Source organism: Hakea prostrata, chromosome 10, assembly GCF_041222555.1.
Source record: "Hakea prostrata isolate BN-2017 chromosome 10, UWA_Hpros_2, whole genome shotgun sequence".
Taxonomy (NCBI): Eukaryota; Viridiplantae; Streptophyta; class Magnoliopsida; order Proteales; family Proteaceae; genus Hakea; species Hakea prostrata.
In genome coordinates, this window is record NC_142609.1 from 48,674,744 (window position 1) to 48,698,778 (window position 24,035).

A 24,035-nucleotide genomic window follows, 5' to 3' on the forward strand; every position below is an offset into this window, starting at 1 on the left:
ACAATTCCATGACATCATGAAAGTCCGTTATGACAGCTGTTAGTGGCGGCGCGACGTTGGGACATGGCCCCCGGAATTTGAAATTTCAAAAATTCCTGTATTTTTTTCTTAATTCTCTCACTAAATAGTACCACATGAATTTCTTCTTATATATTCTCTCATATTTATATTTTAATTCGTATTTATTCACTCGTGAATCTCCTCTTTTATTTTTATTTTTTCTCACACGTCTCACAAAACACTGGAATAATTAGTAGACATTGAAATTTTCATAAATCTTCTCTCTTTCTCAAATTATTCCCCTCTTTCTCTCACTCAAGATTTTTCTAGTATTCTTTTCATCAAGCATAATTTTTATTTTCTATTTTTTTTATTTTGTTGTTTTTTTTTCTCCTAAAATTTTGATTCTACTAATAGCAATTTAAATCTGGTTAGAATTCAGCCATTAATTTTATTAGATTTAATTTATTTTTACATTTTAAGAATTTAAAGTTTACTAATTTACAAATCAAACCTCTCATACGATAGGTGTCAAGTGGAAGTGCAGTGATGTATGCAGTTGAGGCATCCTAACAAATCGACTATAGACTTGAACCTTATTCCTACATAACCCGACTTGCCATCTATTTTCATTGTTCACTCTTTGACAATATAACATGAAAAAACCATGAGTTCTAACTATCCAAGGGTTGAAAAAGGCAAAGGCTTTTGGTGTCTCCTCCAGGCCTCACAATCACTAGCCAATTTGCTTTTATCTATTCTAGTGTCCTAGACATAGAGTAACCACATCAATCCATTCCAAACTTCATGGTTAACTCTACTGCAGTGACAATACTGTAGGGGTCCTGCAAAAAAATAGTTCGACTTCAAAATAATAAAAACTTAACACCTCTCATTCTTATTACTTATTCGATATGAAAAATAAAAAAATCGTCTAATTCAAAATCCCTTGGAAAAATTTGGATCTCTTAACTTCACACCTCAAAATATATCAATTGAAAGGCTCTCTCTCGAGTACCTAGGCCTACATAATATAATGCTCTTTCAAAACTAAAAAAAAAAATTGACATACAGTTTCACTGCTAATTCCATGTAGAAAAAACTCCAACATGTCTGTTGCATACACAACATGGTTAAATTGCATACTTGACACCATTAAAGACTCTGGGGACTTGACTTTTCCCTCCTCTTCACATTCCCCTAATCAAATTCGGGCCTGTTGGGAGCTAAAAATAATATCACCTGCCTCTGGTGAACTTCATGGATGGTCTATCTGATACTTCATACAGCCGCACCCAGTGACAGGAAAGTGAAGCTCAAATATCTGTCTTGAGAAATTCTTTTGCCTTCTTAGCAAATGTCTCAGCTACCAGTAGAGGAAATGCAATTGTTGCATCACAATGTACCTGCCCAATATAACAAAAAAAAGACAGAAAACCATAAGAATTACACTTGAGACAGGTTCAAGTTGGTTACAAGTGCCGTCGTAATGACTCAAAATGAGGAATATAATCAATGCCAACAACCAATTGAATGCGGCATTTAGTCCACATGAATCACAAATATAAACCAAATGTGACGAGCATAAATGGAAAATTTTCATAAGATGAAATGGAATGAGTCTGCCTGGATAAACAATCAAAATTTCACAGTTCAAGCAACAAGAAACAGAAATAATATAGATGTGAATGAGGCTGTACTTTCACAGTCTTAGCAGAACCCCTGATCTTTCCCCATGATACAGCCTCATCAGGACGTGCTCCAGAATCACTGCCATCAAACTCTTGGGCTGTGTTGATGAAAGCAGCATAATCTGCACCATTGCGCATCATGTTGGCATTACATACGTGATGCTTGGGCAGTCCACCACCAAGAACTATAATGCCTGTCTTCCTAGGGCTTGCATGAACTGCTTCCCCATTCATGGCTTTTATATCTGTCAATTGGATGAGAATTAAATAACATGACACAAACTGACTAGCAATAAGCAAAAATGAAGATGGATATGTCTACCTTGCACAACGTCAATAATTAACCCAGGATTCCGGTAGGAATGAAAAGTATAACATGTCCCCTAGGGAACCATCTGTTATGCCTGGGCAGAAGACAGGAACATTGTTCTGGATGAAAACATTGAGGAATGTTAATGATGTGGCATATAGAAACCAAGAAGACATGGATTAAAAAATAATAAATTTAAAATATAAATTATTAATCTCCCAAGCTGCTGATATTGTTCTAGAAAGTTGACCCCAAATAGCCCTGCATGGCAGACTAACCCCCCAAATAGCCCTGCATAGCAGACTAACTTCTGTAGTGAAATCTTTATTTTCATAACCACCAGATGGAGTGTTTAACCTCAAATTGCTTGGACAGTAACATGGCTTCATCTTTTAAAATTTCCAGACATGATATCTTGATGTCCGTAACCATAAGAAGGAGGTGTTTAACCTCAAATCACATTCTCAGACATAAACATGGTTTCATCTTAAAATTTCCAGTCATGGTATCTTTATGTTCATAACCATTATGTGGGGGTATTTTAAACTCAAGCCTGATGCGGGACCTAAGATGTTTGGCAAGCAAGAAGTTAAAGGTGCTCATATATCTACAGTGGGTTCACTTCCCTTCGCAGTAAAGCAAACCAACTATAAGTTGGGACAGCCCTACTAAGCTGGGACACCCCAGTAGGGCTGCGATTGTTGGGTCTCTTAAGCCAGGGTCATGTGCATATCTTTTGTCATCTTCAGCTGCCCTTATGGACATCAAGAAAGATGACACATGCTGGCTGAACGGAATCTTGGTGGGGCCACATGCAAATTTTGATTGCAGCCTTGAAAACTGAAGAATTCTATTTAGTTTATATTTTGTTAACCTTAGTTACTATTAAGTTTGTTTTGAGTGCCCCCAACCCCCCCCCCAAAGAAAAAAAAAAACAGTTATAGAAAGAAATAGAAGTTGACGTTCTACTTGTTCCCTTGTCAATGGGTGGGAAACTTGGCTGTGCGGGCCAAATTACCTTCATCCTTCGACCTGCTATTTACTTATCTCTTCTCCTCTAATCTTGTCCAAATGTCAGGTGCTGAAGATTTAAAGCGGCTGATACTGCTGAAGAGACCGTTAAATTCTACGGTGACCATGCTCTCCCAAAAGGATTAAAGCTTCACTGCTTCTCCAACTTAAACTAAGCAACTGCTGCTCTGTGACTTGGATTGATCACTGCAACAAAAGACCCCCTCATCTGTTTCTTCAACTCCCCAACCCAGCTGGGTTTCCAGACCTCTCCTGACCTCCCATTCATTCAATCCATCCTTTCACTGCACTTCTCCATCCATTTACTTGTTTCACGCACAATCACATGCTTCCTCTATAGACTATAACTATCACTCAAGCAATCAAAATTCAACAAAATTTGCAGCATAAGCTTATCATCAACAACCATCCCTTTGATCAATATTTGGAGCCAAATTGTTGTTTTGGCCTGCAGCACCCTTGTTACCATTTTGGTGCTTGAAGCCATCTCTCAATTCAGCCACCAGAATCAATTGAGATTTTCAGTAGTGTTTCGTCTACATCCCACCATTCGATCCGGTTTTGGTCAAGCTCTACAGACTGGTTTGGCTAGAAATCCTAACCTTCTAACTTCTGCATTTTGTTTTTAGTTTGTCTTGAAGGCATTTTGAAGCTAACTTCCACTGTAAACTATATGGTTTTCTTCATCATGAAAACTTTGCATTTTAATGGTAAACTGAAATAAAAACAGCATAAACAAACAGTAGAAACCAAGTAACGATTTTTTAATAACCAAGATGAAGGATAGTTTTCTAATGGCCAAGATGATAAGTAGACATGAGAAAAAGGGGTTGCATTGTCACAGTCAAACTTTTACCCCCTTTTCTTTCTCTCCAAATTCTAGAGCATATAGACCCCTTCTGGAATCACCAACAAACAAGCTTACTCATTCACCACAGCAGGTATCTCAATGAATCACCACGTAATCCAAAGATTCCTTTGCATACAAAGAGCAAACACAGATATAGCCCAGCTTCAACACTTGTTTTAGTTCTTTTGACTAAAATAAGCCCATTTATGTGATTCATCTACCACCATGCCTCTGTTAAGAGACAGGAAGAGTGAATAGCAATTATTCAAACAATTTTGTCTTTTTTTGGGTAATACATTCAAGCAATTTAAAATACACCATTTTTGCATCAGAATAACCTAACATACTGAATATAGTCAAGGAACAATGAAGAAGATACAGAAAAAAATTGCACTAGCAAGTATAAAGAAAGTGATGCAGCACTGAAAAAGAAGAAGCATTGGAATATACAATAATTAGACAGAGAGAAGGAAGAAAAAAAAACATAAGTATTTAAGAAGGTGCATACGCACACACAGCTTATAATTTATGATTTACCTTGTAAGCCCAGTATAGGTATGACCTTCGATCATTTATTTCTTTACCTAAGCGAGCAATAACCTTTGATGGTGTCCATAGTAAATTCTGTTGAAAGAAGAAAGACAGAAAGGGAGGGGCGGAGTTGGTCATGTTATTTCTATGCAATCAATAAAAAAGGGAAAAATAACATAGGTTGAAAATAGGTTTAATCTAGAAAATCATATCATCCTGAGAGAAAATGTTTAAAGCATCCCAATCCAAATTTTTTTGTACCATAATCACTTGCTAACTCTTTTCAAAAGAAGAGCTATAAAAGGAGATTTGTCAGCAAGGAAACTCTGGCTTTTTAATCAGAAAAAAAGCATAAGGTACTATAAGCCACCTTTAAAAGTCAAATGCCAAAATGGCACATTGGATATATATTTTACCGAGGGAAAACAAAAATTACACGCATACACACATTGGATATACACCCTGAATGCAGAATATATAATAAAAACTGTCAATCTGAAGGGGGGAAAATTATCGTATTCCCTTATGTGGATATGACTGCCACTAACTTTTGATAAGTTACCATATACCATTGATCCCTGACATGATTAAACAAAAGATGTCCTGATATGGAATTACTGATCCTAGCTCACATGATTAGAGAAAATGCCCCCAACCTTGACACTGCACCTTACCACCCCCCCCCCCCAAAAAAAAAAGAGAGAAAGAGAGAGAGAAAAAGCAAAAGGAAAATCTAAATAACCCTAACCATTGAAGGAGGCAACAGACACTCATATAAAGTACTAATAACCACCGAATATGAATAAAGTAACAGAAGAAGGTTATGGATAGATACCTCTGTAGACTGTTCTTCTAACATCCGATCAAGAATTGGTAAAATCCAATCCTCAAATTTGCAGTAGTTGTCATTAGGTACCAACAAATTACCAATTCGGTTCAATCCTTTCGAGCGTAAGCTCGCTCCAGGCAAAGAGAAATCACCTTTATATGTGGGTGCAAGACATTTTATAAGGTCCTCTTCTATGCCACCAGCTGTAGTAACCACCACATCTACCTGCAAGGCTGCAACCCAATAAGCAGCAGCACTTCTCATATCTATAATGATACACTTATAAGTATCATAAGTAAGGAAATAGTTTTATTGAAGAAAGATTAGTGAAAAAAACCGTAAATATAGTGAAGTTCAACATCCATTACAAGGATCTAAAATAAGGGTTATTTGTAATACTGGAACTCTGGAAGCATAACAGGGTCTGCATTGTAAACCAAAAGAGTGGTCTTCTTCTTCAACCTTTAACAGCAAATCAGCCCTTTCCCAACTAAATGAGGTCGGCTATATGCTAACATGGATCCTTTGATCCTTTCCTTCCCTTCAATAAGCTCTAAAGTTTATAATATAAGGTTGTGGGAATCCATGCAAATAAGTTTCTAACCAGCAATACAAACAGTAAACTGAGCTGATTTGGCAAGAAGATTTCTCCCATCTGACCACCAATCAGCCTCATCTTCAGATTAAGAATTTCCACTTCTATCACTCTTGAATCCAGCCAATAGACACCAAACCAAGTAGTTACAAAACTAAATTTGGAGATAGAGATGAATAAGGTTTGGTTTCCAATCGGTATCTCACAGCTTCAGCAAGAATTCAGACAAGGACTTCTCAGGTGGAGTCATCCAGAGGCACAGATTCAAACCCTAGAGTCTTGATGTGATACACAAAGAATGGAGAGGTTTTGAGGGTGCTCCAGCCATTCCACAATTACACCAAGACTGAACACGACAAAATAGATCAGGGAGTAAGCGAAGAAAGAAAGACTAGATGGAAGAAACATAAAGAATACATGAGCTACGAATGCAGAAATCAAAGATTCACATAGAAAGACTCAAAAATAGAGTCGGAAACTATATCGAAAGGCCAAACCCCATCCTTTGCTAAAAGGGTATCCTAAATTGACAAAGTGAAAAAATGAAAGGGAAAAAAAGAAAGCAGCACTAAGAATGGGCTCTAACTACTGAAGTAAATCTGGGAATGAGCTTTAGCTCAGTTCTTCCGTCAAGGCATAAGAAAGAGAAGGTCTCACACTCAACTGTTCTTCCTCCCCACCTTATTGCTCCCCTTACTCTCCCTCGCCCACAACACATCCTGTTCCTTTCAACCCATATTTTGTGGTCATCAAAATAGCCAATTACAAAATAAACCCCTGAGATCAAAGTTCCAATGGACATGTAACCTATCTCAGGGCTTATTCAAATAATAACAAAAAGTAACCCTCTAAGTGACTCGTCTGCATCACATTTATTGACTTAAAGACATGGAATTGAAAAAACAAACTCTAAACTCAAGAGGGTTATGGATTCTACTAGAACCAGAAGCCACATTCAATGCTTGAATACCCAATGGGGTAAATTAGATATTTCGGACAATTAGCACCAAAGGAAATGTGGGATAAAGTCCTAAAAGAACATTAAATGGAAAGACAAAGACACAGACACAAGGGTTTTCCTATTGTGTTTGTGTGTGTAGGGGGGAGGGTGTCCACTAATATGCCTTCGACTGAAATAAAAAAAAATCATCCATTCAAGCAGTCTGTAAGATGGATACCCGGTACTATGACGGCCAATAAATGCCCAAATAATTAACTATTCCTCAAATCCTGGAGTCACCAACAGGGTTTCAGAGTGCTTTTACCTTCACTCACAAAACAACTCAGTCTCAAGACACAGATTCTAGTACCAATTCTGAAGTTCACATTTCCACTTGAAAACTTATTTATGAACTGAACAAATGAACAATGCAGCTTCCCGTTCCATAATTAGTCCTAATTCTCTATTACAAGTTCTTACAGATCATTACACATACTAGCAGTCAATTGTGTTCAACTGCCAGTTCTCTAGTCTCTACTACACTCACAAAATCTGACATACAATTGAAGCCGTAAAAGAAAGACAGAATGCACATTTACAACACTCACCATGCGGTGTTCCACAAGGTACCGAATCGTCTCTCGAATACCTGATGAAATAAGATTAGATGTAAAACCAAGGAAGACTTTGCATCTCACGGACTTTCTGTATACTGGGTCCAACTCCTCGTCACTGCAACCTTCGGTTGGGACCTCATCCGAGAGCCTCCAATCTAACTTCAGGCCAACTTAAAAATTTTAGGTAGCATCAAATTTAAAAGGCAAAAAGCAGAAAATGGTAGATGGGAAAGAAATACAAAATGAAAAAGACCTAATCTTGGTAGGATGTGATGGAGCTAGAAACTTAAACTCACCATTTCGTTGACGAGTTCAATAACTTCACCGAGATTTGAGGCCTGAAACCCAGTAGAGATCAGGGACTTGAGGAGCCCAGCATAGTCTACACCCTTATTGAAGTCGTAACCCTCAATTTTTACACAAGCTCCTTCTAGGGACTCCGATTCTTTAAAGACTGTGGAGCGTACAGACTCCATCAGTTGTTCTTTCACCGCGTCTCCCATCTTCGTCTTCCCTTTCTGCAACAAAAAGTATGTGGTACATCTATTTAGTTTTTCCTGATGTTATTCAGGGATCAATAAGAAGTACCCAAACTCTTTTTTTCCCACTCTCAAAAGAAAAGTTTTAGAACAGTCTCTGAGACGAAAAGTGAAATTATTTGGCTGGAGAGAGGGAATCAGATGCTGAGAATGGGAAGTAAAAAAATCCAGCATAGGAATCTTTGAATACATACCACAATAATTTGGTTCACAAATGCAGAATTGAACAGACCACAAGAACAATGGTGTCGCAGGAAAGCGAAACAGAAATCTTTCACAACACGCAAGACCTCGTTTTCAGTCGCCGAAAGTAGTAGAACTTCTCTCACGCTGCTACGCTGAAACAAACTTCTACAGAAAAACGAACTTCTGATATGTATACATGCGGCCGCCGGATCGATAGACAGAAAGAATTAACAAAATAATGAACAAATCTCGATTTAAAGATTGAAATATTAACTTTGTGAAAAAATGAACAGTTCGATGTAGAATCTCTTACTTGGTGTTAACTCGAACACCGGGAGCGTATGAAATAATTCAGATAAACAGATGGATGCTGGTCAGAGAAAAACACCGGGTCGCTGCAATTTTCGTCGGAGACGGCGAAGAAGGATGAACGCAGCACCGATCGATACCGACGGTAGGTAGGAACCGGTTGTAAAGAGGAAGACGAAGACGAAAAGGCCGAGGTTAAGGGTATAGGTTTGAACTGACGGCTGAACCGGCCAGGAACCCGAACAGGACCGGCTGAGATACTTGGTTGGGCCAACCTGCCTTATTTCCTCTTCTTGTTTCCACAGTGTTCCGGTTTAGTTGGCTAGAAATATCTAAATGGTAAGAGGATTATGCTTCTCTCACATATTTTCATCGTATATTTAGAAAGATGACCTACTTTGAAATACTGAAGAAATGGATTAGAGATGGGATTTTCATAGTGTTCCCCTCACAGGGAGGTGTTTCAAACTCTAAATTTTCCTCTTAAATATGTAGTGAAGGGATATGAAATAGTACAATCTTTCCCTCTACCCTCAGTAGGCAAATATTCCCAACTCATAGCTTTTGACATTAGCTACACCAATATATGCAGACCCATCGGTATTTTGCTTTTCATCATTTGTGGCACCATCACCAAAGGTCCATCTGGTCAGTCCAATTGGACAAATCGTGATTGATTTTAAGTTAGGGTTAGGCTCAGTCAAGAGTTTAGACCTTGTTAAGGGACCTTCGGAAAGGATTTTAGATTTTGGGGATTTTGTGGTTTTTGTGGTTTTTGTGGTTTTGTTTTTCAATTTTTTCCCTACTATACATATTAACATGCTTTTAAGAAAAACAAATTGCACTGGCACCCCAAAATGGAGACTTTAAAACACTAACACCCCCACTTTATGTTTGAAAAAAACAGACACCCCAATTCATGAAACACATTAGTGCATTCTGTTAGTGAAATACTTAACCCATTGTTAATCGTTTTTTAATTTGAAAAATGTCCTTTCCATAATATAAGGAGAAAAAAATTCAACAACTATGTCTTCATCAAATAACCTTCGGAGACATAAGAATGTTTTTCTTTTCTTTTTTTTTTAGTAAATGAGAATAAGATTTATTGAAAGGGTAAGGGCATAATAGTATTTGCGATAATATAACTAATCATTCTATTAGAATATGACTTATGTGTTTTTCAAACTAAAATTGGGTACGTGTCAGTGCTTTAAACTTCTATTTTGGGAGTCAGTGTAATTTGTTATTTTAAGAATATTGCATGTATTAGAATATAATACTTTTTTATATATATATGGATAGGTCAAAAGTTCGAATCTCTTCGAGTTTAAAGTAAAGCTCCGCCATTTTCAATATATGGATAGTTACTCACTTATTACCCCAAGAAAAGAATACTAATTGTGATCAGCAATAAAGGGAGCCCTAGAATTTTTAGAAGAGACGAACCTGCAAATTGCCCTAGGTCAGTATATTTATATTTATTTTAGGTGTTGGGGGTGGGGTTTAAAATGAAATGAACAAATTCATGAGTTTAACAAGGCGCACGCTTAGCGGACAGCATCAGAAACAACAAACACCGCAGCCAGCAAAGTTCATCAAACCGTCACTCATTGGGAAAGCAGAAAGGGAAAGAAGAAGGTTTCACACCGAACATGCATGAAATTCATATTTGAAAAGAATAACAGCCTATATAAATATCCATTAGATATAACCTATAAAGTCTCTCGTAAGACCTGATTTGTACAAGAAGAAGAAGACCCAGAAGTGAAAAACTCATTCAAGAACCCATAAATGATAAGTTAAAAGCAAAACCCACATAGATTTCATTTATAAACGGATACATTAAGAAGCTTGATGAGAGCTATCATGGTCTTGAAGGGTAGCCATTGTGGTGAGTAGGGTCAGGCCCAGTTGGAACTAGCCTTGCTGAATCCAAAACAGAGCTGGAAGAAGATCCTCTGTTTTGATAAAACCTCTGAAACAGAAGGGTTTCAGGACCTTTACTAACCTGAAACTGAAAAAACCCATTTCAAAGATGAAACAACCAAATAAACAATCCATTAACGGTATAGCTTTCACAGTTCAATACCAGCGAAGCTTTGTCTGCTTCAATCACTCCCTTTTCACCATGAAAACCTGATTACAGAGAACACCACTTACACGTCAGACATTTAGCTAAACAGAGACAGAAAGGATACAATACAAGAAACGAGTGAGCAAGACTTACTGGGACGAGAAGCTTGGATTGCTGGGCACACAAACGCCATCAAAATGGTAACCCAGATCGACATGATGGCCGCTTGCTTTCCTCTTGCGGTTGCCATTGAAGCAGAGCCAAAGAAGTGAATGGGTTTCTGAGTTTCTTTCTTCAGTGTCTCTATAATAGGGGTTATGTTTTCTTTATTAAATCAACTCCCAGAATCAATCAATCGACTCCTGTAACTAATCATCATATCCAAAGGTTGAGGTCAGACAATAGAGAATAAACTCTTTCTTTCTTTTTATTTTTTTTTTTTTTTTGATTTAATCTAGATCTTTGAATGTGACTGATAGACATATGTCCTTCATCCAAACGAAAATAGATAGTCTATGAAATTCCATATATGTAGACCCAACAATATTTTTGCTTCTCATCACTTGTGGCGTCATAAACAAGGTCCATCAGATAAGCCCAATTGGACAAATCATGGCTGATTCTAAGTTAGGGTTAGGCCAAGTCTAGAGTTTAGACCTAGTTGAGGGGACTTAAACTCGAATTCTTTTAATTCATGTTTCAACCTCACAAAAGGATATAAGATTTTGGGAATTTTTTAGTGTTTTTTTTTTCAAATTTTCTCCTACTATATATATTTTCAAGAGCAAATTGTACTAGCACCCCAAAATGGATGACTTAAAGCAGTGATATCTCACTTTATATTTAAAAAGCACAGAGACTTTAAATTTGGATTTTCATTGGATATATTTATCCAAATTATCACTGAAAATCTTTCAGACATTGCTTTATTAGAGGAATATTTTTTAAAATAAACAGTAATTTAACTGTTTTCAAAGATAAATTTGACAAATATATTTAATGAAAATATAATTTTGGGATCTTTGTGCTTTTTAAACATAAAGTGAGGTTTTAGTGCTTCAAGGCCTTTATTTTGGAGTGCCAGTGCAATTTGCTCTATTTTCAACGTGTTTTTAAGAATGTTGCATGTATTAAAATATAATACTTTATTTTTGGTACAATTGAGATTTCTATATAGGGGATTATTAATTATATATACCTTTAAAAAAATTCAAACCATAATCTCTTCATTAAGAATTGTTAGTTATTACCACCTAAGAATTGTTGGTTAGTACCAACTAGCCCAAACTATTGATGGTAATATAATAATATTCGATAAGCTATCTGATTATTGAATCGTGATTGTCATTTTTTATTTTTTATTTACAATTTCCTACTACCGGTTTCCAAATCCGATTATCAATCATTTTTTGAGAAAAATGTTTAATATTTTACTCTAACCAGATATTTTTTATTTAATTACCAATTACCGATTTTCGAATCCAATTATCATTCATTTTCAGAGAAAAAAATGTTGGATATTTTACTCAATCCGGATATTTTTCGATCCAATAAACAATTATTCGAATCTGAATCCGATTGCTTAACTGACGGATACCAGATATTTTATGGTAACAAAAATTTAGGATATGACAGCCATCGCCCCCACCCATATCCCAAGGATGGCCGGGCATAAGAACCAAGGTATCCAACAACAGAGTTGAAATAAAATTCAAATTATGGGGAGTTTAAATAAAATACAAATTTAGTTTAAATTGGATAACCATGGATTACTAGCCCGGCCATCGAGGATTCGAATTGTTGGGAAGTAAAGATCGATGGAGAATCCGGATATGAACACCCTTAAAAGAATATGAATGAGAATTCGGAGGCCGATTTCTACTATCCATTTACAGGTAGAGTCAAAATTTTGAGTCTCTTATGCTAAATGTAAAGCTCCGCGATATAATAAAATTAATTAAAAAAAAAAAAGACAAATATTATATTGATGTCAATGCATCTTGGAGCAAGGTTCATTAAACCGTTACTCAATGGGAAAGCAGAAATGGAAAGAGGAAGGTTGCAGACTGAAAATGTATGAAATTCATATTTTAAAAGAAAGACAGCCTTTATAAATATCAATTAGATAACATGTCTCTCGTATAAGAAGACCTTGATTTGTAGAAGAAGACCCAGAAGTGAAAAACTCGTTCACGAACCCATAAACGATAAGTTAAAGCAAGCCCCACATAGATTTCATTATAAACGGATACATTAAGAAGCTTGATCGGAGCTATCATGGCCTTGAAAGGTGGTGATCACGGTCAGGCCCAGTTGGAACTAGCCTCTCTGAATCTAAAACCCAATGAAACAGAAGGGTTTCAGGACCTTTACTAACCTGAAACAGAAAAGACCCATTTTGGAGATGAAACAACCAAATGAACAAACCATTAACAGTATAATTTTCACAGTTCAAATACCTGCGAACCTTTGTCTCCTTCGATCACTTTCCTTTCACCATGAAAACCTGATTACAAAGAACACCACTTACACTTCAGACATTAAGCTAAACAGAGACAGAAAGGATACAATACAAGAAACGAGAGAGCAAGACTTACTGGGACGAGAAGCTTGGATTGCTGAGCACAGAAACGCCATCAAAATGATAACCCAGATCGAAATGATGGCAGCTTCCCTTCCTCTTGCGGTAGCCATTGAAGCAGAGCCAAAGAAGTGAATGGGTTTCTGAGTTTCTTCCTTCAGTGTTTTTATAGTGTCTCTGGAGTTCAACTTCACTGTGCCATGCATTAATTAATGGGCAGTACTGTGCCGCGCATTAATTAATTGGTGCTTAATGCACTAACAAATGATGGCTGCTTGCCTCCCTATTGCGGTAGACACTGAAGCAGAGCAAAGAAGTGAATGGTTTTCTGAGTTTCTTTCTTCAGTCTTTTTGTATTGTTTCTGATAAAATGGAGCTCAACTAACTTCACTGTGCTGCACATTAATTCAATGCGCAGCACTATGTTGTGCCTTAATTAATGGATAGCATTGCGCTGCACAGCACTGTGCTAAACAATTCATGCGCAGTAGCATACCATGCAATATTTTGGTACAAAGGCGCTTTTTATATATAGGAACACGGATATTACATATGCCGTCGGTAAGAGTTGAACCAATGACCTCTCCACTGAGAAGTCAGGTTCCTAACCATCCTACTACTCCTCCATTAGCTGTACCGTGCAATTATATGCAGTACAATACTGCGAACGGTCTCAACCATGTGTTTCTCAAAACTTTTCAGAAATGGACGATTTTTTTCACTTTTGAAAAATAGACATTCTAGATTCGATTGTTCGCTGCAGGTGCACCAGGCAATTTCCAAAAGGGTTAAGACAAAATTTCCACGTTTTTAGAGACGAATTATACAGAAAGAGAGGTTGTGTTCTCATGTTTATTCTGATGGGCACATGCTGGACGTTGGATCGTAGATGAAAAACATGATTCTTCCGGATACCAATCGGTCGGCTGAAAAATGGGATCTGTGTGTAGTGCAGGAGCATTTCTCCTGCCCTCGAGATATTGAAGCTACAAATCCTTTACTATTATGACACGTGTTAGATTACTATTGGAAGAAGATTGCCACGGGCAATTATGCAGGCCAGGCGAGGAAAGCGGTCGTGGATATTCTCCAATGATTAGTGAGTGGGCCCCACATAAGGATCTCCCAATTGCCAGCCTGTCGCTGAGCCAGTTCATGAAATTACAAAAGTAAGCACTCGATTCTTGTCTGCTAGCTGCATAGCTGGAGAATCCATTATTATATTTATTTATTTATTTATTTTCCTTTTTTTTAACCATTATTATGATATCTTAAGATAAGGTTTAAGGTGTCGTGTCAAGAGACGTATCGTCTCATAGTATTTTAATGCAATTTAATAAAAATACATATCCAATATATGACATTGTAAATATTAACAGTATTCATATTCTAATATGAATACAATATCATAATTCTAATATAGGGGGGCCGGGGGGCGGCCCCCCACACCGCCCGAATACAATAGTCAACTAATATTGAGAAAACTCAAACAAATCGATGATGAAAATCGTGGGGGAGAGTCCAAGGCGGGAGAGACGCGGGGGAACAGAGATCGGGAGAGAACCGGGAGAGTCGTGACTCGTGAGAGTGTCCGAGAGTCCGGGTGGGAGAGACCGAGAGAGAGCCGGCATCGGGATCGGCCTGGTTTCGGCCGCTTCCTGGTTTCGCTTCCGCCGGGAGGAAAGAAATACGAAAAGTTAAATGGGAGAATAGTTAATGCAAGAAACCAAGGTAAATGAGAGAAAGGAAAAAAAAAAAAAAACCCGGGCGGGCGGGGCGGGGCAGGGGGTAGTTAAGTAAAATTAAATAATTTTAAATATCCGATATTCATTTATCGCGATATATCGAACTTTTAACGATTATCGTTTTTGCGTTTAGTGGGGGGTCGTGTCGCCCCATGCGCTCGTTCCCAAGCCGAGTAGAGCATCGTATCAACAAATATGCCGAATTAAATTCAAACATATTTTGTTGACGTGATGCATCTAATTGTAGTATACAAGATTGTGAACTCGACTGGGGTAGAATGGACATTCTATTTCCCAATCCTTTTAGCCTGCAACATTCTTTTTCGCAATCGAATGTGCGATACACAAATTTTCAATTACTTTTTACAATTAATGAAACAAACCATACCATGCCGTGGCTTCTCTCTTTGGAAGGGCTCTCCCAATGAGTCTCAATGAGTTATAGAATTCAACCATGTAGAATATTTTAATCTAAAAGCTAGGGTAATTTCAATGAAAAAAAAGTTTTGATACATGAGCTACATGCTTCATTTTATGGTTTCAATGAAAGGGTCCTGTTATAACTCAGAAGAGATTGGCTCAGTTTGAAAAGACCAAACCTCATATTATGAGGTAAAGGGTTCAAAACTCGTTTCAAATGGTGAAGGGACATATGTAAAATTGCATTCAAGTTCAGGGAACCAGTGAACAAACAATTATTTTCCCAATCCTAACCTGTAAATTGCAACTTGAAAACTCATAAACACACAGTGGACAAGATCAAAAGACAATTTCTAGGGCATACAATTGGAAAGTTAGTCATGCAACTGTATGTTCCTCTTCTGTATCTTTAGTTCCCTAAAGCAGCAAAATGGTTCCAGCAACATTGTAGAGCTCAATAAGCATCAATGTGTTCTAAAACTTGCAACATATCTTCTAGGTTTTACAATGTGAGCTTAGTCAGTACACCATATCTGCATCCATTGTGCGATGATATAATGGATCTGTTTGAATATCTTCCAAACGAAGATAGCAGTCTTGGATAATTCTCCCATAGATGTGACTGAATCACATTCAGAATTTCCTCTGTCCAGACCACCAAGATATTTAGCTACTCAAGGTCATTCAAAATTGAGCCATCTTTCCAACTCAAACTTAATGTATCATGGTTCTTAGCATGTCAGAGAAGGTACATATTTGTTAAGGCCAGATCAATCTCAATGGGCACCAAAGGAACCAAATACACATACAAATGAAAAGAAAAGAGAAGAGAAGAAACGAGGCAAATCTACAGTGTCTCACTGAAATGTTCCATGGGGATGTGGAACTAAGGAAACAGAGACAAGAAATTTCATTGGTTCCAAGAGTTCAAAAAACAGTACACAGAAATCAAATTGGATAATGCATCACAGAAGGCTAATAGTAGTTCAGAGATAGAGGTGGCAAAAATAAGAGGTCAAAAGCTGATCAAAAGCATGCATTTTCTTCAATGCACCAAGGCAACAGGTAGCAGAAGTGAACAACTTGAAACCAAGCTACAAGCACATCCTTTATGGTCCAAGTTTTATCATGATATAGCTCAAAGCCAATAATAAAAATGATAAGAATTATAAAAGAACAAGTTTGCTAGATATGTTGCAGTACACAAAACATCTAGATGGTAGTCATGGACACAAGAAAATAAAATATTTTCATATTAATCTGACTTCTTTGGTCAGACCACTCAGATGTGACAAAAACATATTCCCGCACTGGCGATTGTCTAACAAAATCTATGACTAGTTTTCCCCATTGCTAGGAAAGTAACCATCCAGTTACACCCTTCAAGCTTGGAATGCATTCCACAAGAACTTCAGGACACATTGAACCTTCAAAGCAAATAAAAGACCTTGAAAAACACTAGAAATTTGGATTCATAAGCAGGAAGCAATTCTACAGCAAATATGACCCACAGAAGTCGAAGATTGAAGTCTCTGCTTCTAGCTGATGTAGTTTGAGTTTGAGTGCAAACTTAGAATAACATGGCAGCCTTCATCTTTCATAGGTCATTGTTCTTCTCAATTCTGAACTTGACTGCAAGCTCTTTTTCCAACAGCTGAAGCTGTTGGAAATCCTCCTCTTGGTACCGTTGTAACCATCCAGAAGTTAGAAAATAAAAATTTCTAGTTTCAGATAGATTAAAGTTTGGTCACGGGTTCATGCCCCAGAAACATAAGGCTGAGTACATCTAACTTCATCACACCCTGCTAAATGAGGAAGCCGTGTGCACTGGTACGACCTAAGCTGACATCTTACTGCTCAGGTGGATTGCAGATCTTTCCCCATCTGCTAAGTTATAAGTTGTGATTCAAGTACTTGCCGATTGTATCTAATAGAAAGAGAAATGGTGACTAAGGATATACCATTAAAAGCTTTGGCTATTAAAAAGGCTAGGGAGAGGCAAATTTATTATTAAAATAAAGCAGTACAACTGAAATCAAGATATTAAATGACGATCCATGATTAGAAGAACAAACTAAAGTTCAAAAGCTACATCACAAAGCTTCTTCACATGGGAAATACAATAATAGCCCCTTTCACGAGAACAGAAATATTTTGCAATGACCAGCCTGTATAAGGAAAGCCAATTTTAGATAACATCCTTACACATCCTGCACCTTAATCCACAATGCAATTCAAACCTTAGATACTTGACAGCAAATTATTACAACAATAGAATGCCAAAATCGGTAATGCCTAACATAAAAGCAAGGGAGGAAAGAAAGGTAGTAATATAGTTCTAAATTGATTGCTGGTAGGATACCAAATTGCTGGAATTGAATAGCAGCATTTTAGGATAAGGGCTCTTGGAAAGAAGAGGAAGGATCTAGTTTCTAATGGTCAAAGTGTATGGATTATCCAAATATGGTGGTACTTCAGTTGCTGGTCTGATCTAAGGAGATTTTAGGGTTGAGATTTGAGAATGAAAGTCAAAGAAGAAATAAGAAGATAATGGTTTTAAACAAACCAGTAATTAAATTGAAGATTGGATCTGGAATGAGAAGGGGATATGAACATTGCAGGCTATGCTCAAATAAGATCCAATAACTTGAAGATGCAGTTCAGACACAACTTGAAAAGATCAGTGATGAGTGATCAAGCTTCAAGATGGAGAAACCATATCCTAGAAAACTGCAGTCTGATTCTTCTACAAGCAATAATCGAATGCACCCTTGAGTGACTCAGACAAATATTCAGATCCACTGTCAACACTCCTAAACCAGCAGAAAACTCCAGCAACAAGAAAGATGCTCCAAGAGATGAAGCAGGCAGATCTAGTGCTTGTTTGAAAATCAGATAGAAAGGAAATAGGTGACATAGTAGCTCACTCAGGAATCAACCATGCTAATATACAATGTCTTATTTAATTAATCATGGGCTCAACTGAGCAATTACAATTACAAGACATAGTGGCTGACGTATAACTCAAACTAGGATTCTCAATGAGGACTCACTGTCAAATCCAAATTAGGTTTACAATTCCAGATAAAACTTAAATAAAAGACCCAAGTAAAATTAAAGAACCAGAAATGTTAATCCCTTGATCTCCAATGAAATTTAATGGTGCAATTACGGGAGAGAGAGAGAGAGAGAGAGAGAGTTTGTATTGATCATGGTTTGGGTTTTGAAGTCAGATAGGAAACATGTTTACATGGGGAAAAGAATACCGCAAGGAGGGGGAATTTTTGTATTTCCACTATAACCATTAACTTCTTTTCCTAAAGCGCCCAACTCTCCTCATTTCCTCTCCTCTTTAGAGAATGATAACCAGATTACAGCAATGAGTTTTGCTGGATCTTCAGTTGCCATCTTCTTCACCAGCAATGCATGTGGAGCTTCTTCACATTCAGTGACCTAATGAATTTAGGTGTTTTTTTATGTTAAATCAATTTTGAAAGATACAATGGCCAGTCACAAGTTTCAGTTCAATAGCCCAGAAGGGTGAAACAGACTTTTCATGTTAACTGCTGACAGTAGACCAACCCTGTCAGTTTTATGGGGTGTGTTAAGTGCTTGTCTGATTTTTTGGTGAGAAAAGTAATAGGACAAAGTATAGGGTATGAACAAGTAAATTACCATAAACCTAAACCTTCTCTTGCACTTTCTTTGCTTCACCAACTTGAAAAGCTTTCTTTCTAATCTTATTAAAGTAAACTACTAAAAGAGGCACCTAGTGCATGAGGTTCCTCCTACTGCAGGGCTTAGGAGGGTCAGATGTGCATCCATATAAATCTAATAATTGAGCTCCAGAAACAAAAAACAAATTAATCTACTTCTCATTTGAAAAAGTATTCCATAACTTCGGTCCATACAACTATAATGCTCCCAATTAACAACTACATATCCAAGAAATTGACTTTGAAATAAAGCAAAAGGCAGACACAGCAGATCTTGCCCCTACATTAGATTCTAGGAGTGGATTTAATAAAGAAAACATAATCCAAATAGGATTGGAATCAAAATCCTAGTCTTTCCTGAATTAGGACCAATAATCAGTCAGACATGAAAGAAATTGAAAACACAGTCCAAGTCATATTAGGGGAAGATTCAAACTAGGAATAAAATTTTGAGTAGGATGAGACTTCAAAGAATTAGGGAGCCAGTTAGGAGAAGGGAGAGGCTGGAAGAAAATCAGAGTTGCAGGAGGGGAAAAAAAAGGGTCATATCAAGAAAAGAATTTTAAAAAATCTGGCCCAACGGCTGTCCAAACATATACTCAGTGCATTCTATACAATCTGAGATTTCATTCTAATACAAGCTATTTAAAAGAAAATCAAAACAAACAAAGGAAATCAAGTTAACTTAGAAACACAATTTAATAAGGATATATCACCTAAAATTCCTAACCAACTCTAACACTTACAAATGTCCCCCACTTTCTCAAATTGACTGACTAAAATAGTACTCTCTCTTTTTTAACATATTTTTAGAATAAATTTGTAATAACCTACTAGACCCAAGACTCAAGCCTGAACTGGACTACCAACTGGTTAGTCCAATACAATGTATTTGCATCAAGAATAGGAACATGATTCCTAGTAAGAGACAAGGGTTTTGGCCTTGACTTCTTTCTTGGGTGGTACTGGAGCTTGTAACTAGCCACAGCCTCCCAGCTCTTCAGAATACTTCTGTGAGCTCATGGACTGCATACAATATGTCTACTAAGTCTAAAACTTCAAACATGAAATATTTACTGATCAGAAGAAAGGGGCTGGGTGAGGAAAGGAATTACACCCAGAGTTTATTCTCAGTAAGTTAACTGCTAAAATCTTGGTAGTCTAAAGATATAACATTAACTCTCAAGAGTATACAAACACCCTGTAAAGGAGGCAAAAGAACTCAGAAGCACATGCAATATATCGACAGTTCTACGTTCACCCGATTCCATCTTCCAAGGCAAAAAGAGGCTCAAAGTTAGACACTGCTCTCTTGAATGCAAGAAATAATCTATTAAATTTACAATGACTCATCAATTGACATCTAAGCGAAATACAAGAAATCATAATTCCATCTTTCCAATGAATGACATGCACACTTACATGTGCATTATTTACAGCCTTGAGCTCCCAAATCATAATACCAGATATTGACCATAAGCATGATGGTTTGGAAATTCGATGTTCCCTCCACAATACAAGCATCATTCTGTGATCAATAACAACAGAAGAACACATTCAAATCAGATTAAAATAACCAAATGCAAACCACTTTTATGACCCACCACCCAAAAAAAAGAATGAGTAGATAAATAAAATACTAAACATAAAAGAAATAAAATATCAGAATGCAATGAACTACTACTCACTCTTTTTCCAAAGTGTTTGTTGTTGGACACTAGGCTCCAAAGTACTGGATGAAGTCCTCATCAAACATTAGATCGTCTAATGAACTAGTACCATCAATTCCAAAATGAAATGGACTGTTGAATCCTCTGTAATCTAGTGGTAAACCATCAAGACCAAGTGGAGATCCAAAGAAACTTTCAACTGGTTTATCTTGCTCACTGTGGAATGTGTCTTTTACAAAATGGTTAACGTCAACACCAGGAATTCCATTTTCATTTCCTAGTAGCAATGGTGCAGGACCTCCAGTTTCCTCTGGCTGGCACTGGGACTCGGCCATTTCCATTTGCGGCAGAGGCTTGTCCTGAGGTAGTCTATATTCAGCTGGTGTATTGAAGAAATAGTAGCTGCCTCCAGGAGTTAAATCAGTATTTTCCATGACTGCACATGACAACGGCCTTGCACCAGTAGACAAGTTCTGAGGAGTAGCTGCATTCACAGCATTCACAGCATTCACAGGAGGGATGATTGAGAAGTTGTCAATTGTAGATTCAGCTGGTGGGGTTGGGATCTCTGGGTCTTTCTCCAAAGGCCCTGATGATGCCATTTGGCCATTTTCCTGTTGAACAACATGTAGCTGGTATTCATCCAACTGCATATCTGCATGATTCATATCTGGAAGTGTATTTCTAAGTTCTCCATGTAAATGTTCATTTTGCAATGGGGCCATTTGTTGATCTACATGACTTGAGCTCCCACGAGGTCTTTTTCTCCTTGACTGCTCTACTCTCTTTTTATCTTGACGCTTTGGGTTATGAGATGAATCTGCCAAAGGTTCAATATCCGTTGTTTGATTTCTCTTCTCTACTTTAGATGAAGCCGAACCAACACCATCCTCACTACCATTGACATCATAGTCACTGTCACTGCTGCTAGCCACAGCTTCCTTCCTTTCACTACGACCATTACGAGGAGTCTCAGTTATGCCAGATGTCCCATTATCACTGCTAGGCTGCTGGATAAGTGATTCCTCTTGGCTTAACACTCCTAACCAAATTAAGCTCTCCTTGGCAGTCATTTTATCCTGCAAACATTTTGACTGACGTACATGCCTCTTGATCTTTGCAATATTAGGGGACATGTGTTTGATCACAGCTGTCAGCACTCCAACCTTCCAAACCTTCTTCAGATCATGGGGTTTCTTGTAAGGAGGAACCTGACCCACAGGAAGCCCCATTTTTATCCACCAGTCCTCATTCCCTGAAGGCCACCATGGCGGTGGGACACCCTTCTCTAACGGGTATTTTCTCTGTGGAGGATCACAGTGCTGCATCAATGATGATAGGAGAGAACCCAAAGTGGCATCTTGAAGATCCTGCAGGCTGCTCTGAGAGTTACCTTGTTTGTTTTTCTCTGCCTCCCCAGCAGCCAAACACTCTTCCTCGTATTTAGCTATGGCTGCTGGTCCGTTCTTATCAAATTTCACCTTCTCCTTCCACCAGGCTCTTATGTTATCAGAGGCACCACTCATGGGCTTCCCCTTCTCAGGGATGATACCATACACAAACCCACGGGCTTTGCACACTTCCATTAACTTCAACATGTACTTGAGGATTCCATCCTGTGCTCTTGCCATTTTCTTCCTCCTGGCCTGATCAGAAGTATGCTGGGGCTTGGGCTTCTCAGCAGCTAGTTGAGCTGCATGCTTATGCTTTTCCCTGATTCTCCTGAGCTTGATCCTGTCCTTCCACATTCGCCTCTCCAATTCGTCTGCTTCAATCTCCTCATCGCTGACATCTTTCTCCGCTATATTCTCACACCTAATATCGTCGGCTTCAATATCCGAACTGTCTTCCAACACGTTGGCAATCATCAGAAGATGTTCCATTTGATTCAAAAACAAAAATTTAAAGGAACAACAGTACAAAAAGAGCAGAGAAAGAAGAAAAATGGCCAAAACTCCAGCAATTATCATGGATCTAAACCAGCTCCTACAATACAACCATTCCGGATAAACTTAAACGAATACAATTCTAGGGAAACAAGCATGAAACTTCAGGAAGCAATACTCAATTTTGGATGCCTAATCTATTTCAGCAGTTGTACAATCATTTCACCAATCAAAACAATCCAGCCCATACAGTTTCACATAGATGCAGACATCTAAAGATACCATGAAAACCCATCTCAAAACCCGGAAATCAAAGCAACTGCTTAACGGTTAACACCATTCAAAGAATCCAAGATTGGCGATTAATTGACTTTCTCATCCGTTAACAAAAAAATAAATCAAAAGGAGGGAGACGGCCAATATACTATAAAATTACAGAGACGAAGAAACTGAAAGATGCATGTTTTCTTATTGTTACGGAAAGGAGGAAAATGATTCAAAATTCCATACCCAGTATAAACTCCAATATCGTCTAACTCCTCCATCACCATCTTGTTTCGATTGCTTAGAGATTGAAGAACCAGCTAAACCTAAAAAAAATTCTGTTAAAAGGAGTCGAGATAGAGAAGAGTGTTTTATCGAGAGAGGGTTTTCTTGAGAGAAACAAAAACGCAGTGGACCACCAAAGATCTAAAATGGAACAGCAGAAAAGGGGGAAATTCTAATGCAAGACTAAGAATGCGATCTAAGGATGATGAAAATGGAAAAAACACAGATACTTAGGACAGAAATTAATAAAAGAAATAAGAATCCGAAATTTATTATTTCCCGAAAATTGAAAATTTTGTGATAGAAATTTCACAAAAATTAAATTACGGTTGATGGGAGAGAAAGAAAAAAACAAAATACTTTCTTTTTTTTTTTCTCTCGGTGGAAGATGACTATCCGCAGCCCCGTACGGCTACCAAACTCTCTCACAGATTTTGCTTGGATGCTGCGGAATAAATGAGTCGAACAGCCTATGGTTCAAATCGAAACTTGTGGTCTCTTGCTTAGGTTTCGGGCAACCCCAAGTTTCGATCTAGACCGTAGGCTGCACAGTAGCACTGTAGCAATTCACTTCTCTTTCACTCTACTTTTGTTTTTAAAAAAATTTCAGGAAGACCACCTCAGTTACTCGATTTATGAATCAGATCAACACTTAGTCCAATGAGAACAATGTGCTCTTTCGACACTTCTTAATCACACAATAAAGTTCTTACCTGAATTGTGTTGTTGAAAAGTGTCAGGAGAGTATATTGTTCTCTCTAATCAAGAGATGGTCCAAGCTCATTGGTAAGATTGTTAGTCTTAAATAATTTTTAGAGTTTTTACTAGTGGTTCACTTAAGTAGGGCGAAACTTTAGGTACCTATATTCTTTCAATTCCAAAATGATTGGTTACCCACTTTTAGAGGATGGGCTTGTGTTAACTAATTCCAAAACAATAGAAACAAAATTGAAAATATTCAG

General features: G+C 37.6%; 2 protein-coding genes and 2 long non-coding RNA genes across 6 annotated transcripts; all 4 read right to left on the bottom strand.

The window, feature by feature from the left end:
- Window positions 1-102: 102 nt before the first annotated feature.
- LOC149003654 (deoxyhypusine synthase-like) lies at window positions 103-8,589 on the bottom strand. The gene is given in 10 exon segments (XM_089138983.1): window positions 103-1,406; window positions 1,701-1,936; window positions 2,014-2,059; window positions 2,061-2,120; window positions 4,421-4,507; window positions 5,250-5,468; window positions 7,387-7,554; window positions 7,692-7,913; window positions 8,129-8,285; window positions 8,434-8,589. Coding segments are annotated over 8 exon segments (1,113 nt in total). The 5' UTR covers window positions 7,899-7,913; window positions 8,129-8,285; window positions 8,434-8,589; the 3' UTR covers window positions 103-1,316.
- A 1,561-nt stretch (window positions 8,590-10,150) lies between these two features.
- On the bottom strand, window positions 10,151-10,735 carry LOC149003655 (uncharacterized). The gene is made up of 3 exons (XR_016170153.1): window positions 10,660-10,735; window positions 10,522-10,568; window positions 10,151-10,440 (listed from the first exon to the last, which is right to left on the bottom strand). It is a non-coding gene; the product is annotated as an uncharacterized LOC149003655 (long non-coding RNA).
- Window positions 10,736-12,463: 1,728 nt separating this feature from the next.
- Window positions 12,464-13,286, bottom strand: LOC149003656 (uncharacterized). Its single transcript, XR_016170115.1, has 3 exons — window positions 13,104-13,286; window positions 12,966-13,012; window positions 12,464-12,883 (listed from the first exon to the last, which is right to left on the bottom strand). It is a non-coding gene; the product is annotated as an uncharacterized LOC149003656 (long non-coding RNA).
- Window positions 13,287-16,473: 3,187 nt separating this feature from the next.
- Window positions 16,474-23,394, bottom strand: EIL3 (ETHYLENE-INSENSITIVE3-like 3). Of its 3 annotated transcripts, none has more exons than XR_016170254.1 (3): window positions 20,657-23,026; window positions 20,391-20,496; window positions 16,474-17,179 (listed from the first exon to the last, which is right to left on the bottom strand). XR_016170254.1 is itself a non-coding variant. In XM_089137522.1 (3 exons), exons 1-2 carry the CDS (start codon window positions 23,073-23,075, stop codon window positions 20,686-20,688), a joined length of 1,836 nt encoding a protein of 611 aa, XP_088993648.1. In that variant the 5' UTR covers window positions 23,076-23,394; the 3' UTR covers window positions 17,829-20,496; window positions 20,657-20,685. The 3 variants fall into 3 exon arrangements, 2 of the variants coding, with proteins under 2 accessions (XP_088993648.1, XP_088993647.1); XM_089137522.1 differs by lacking the exon at window positions 16,474-17,179 and adding an exon at window positions 23,035-23,394 and having other exon boundaries at window positions 17,829-20,496; window positions 20,657-22,480; XM_089137521.1 differs by lacking the exon at window positions 16,474-17,179 and having other exon boundaries at window positions 17,829-20,496.
- Between the last annotated feature and the right edge of the window lie 641 nt (window positions 23,395-24,035).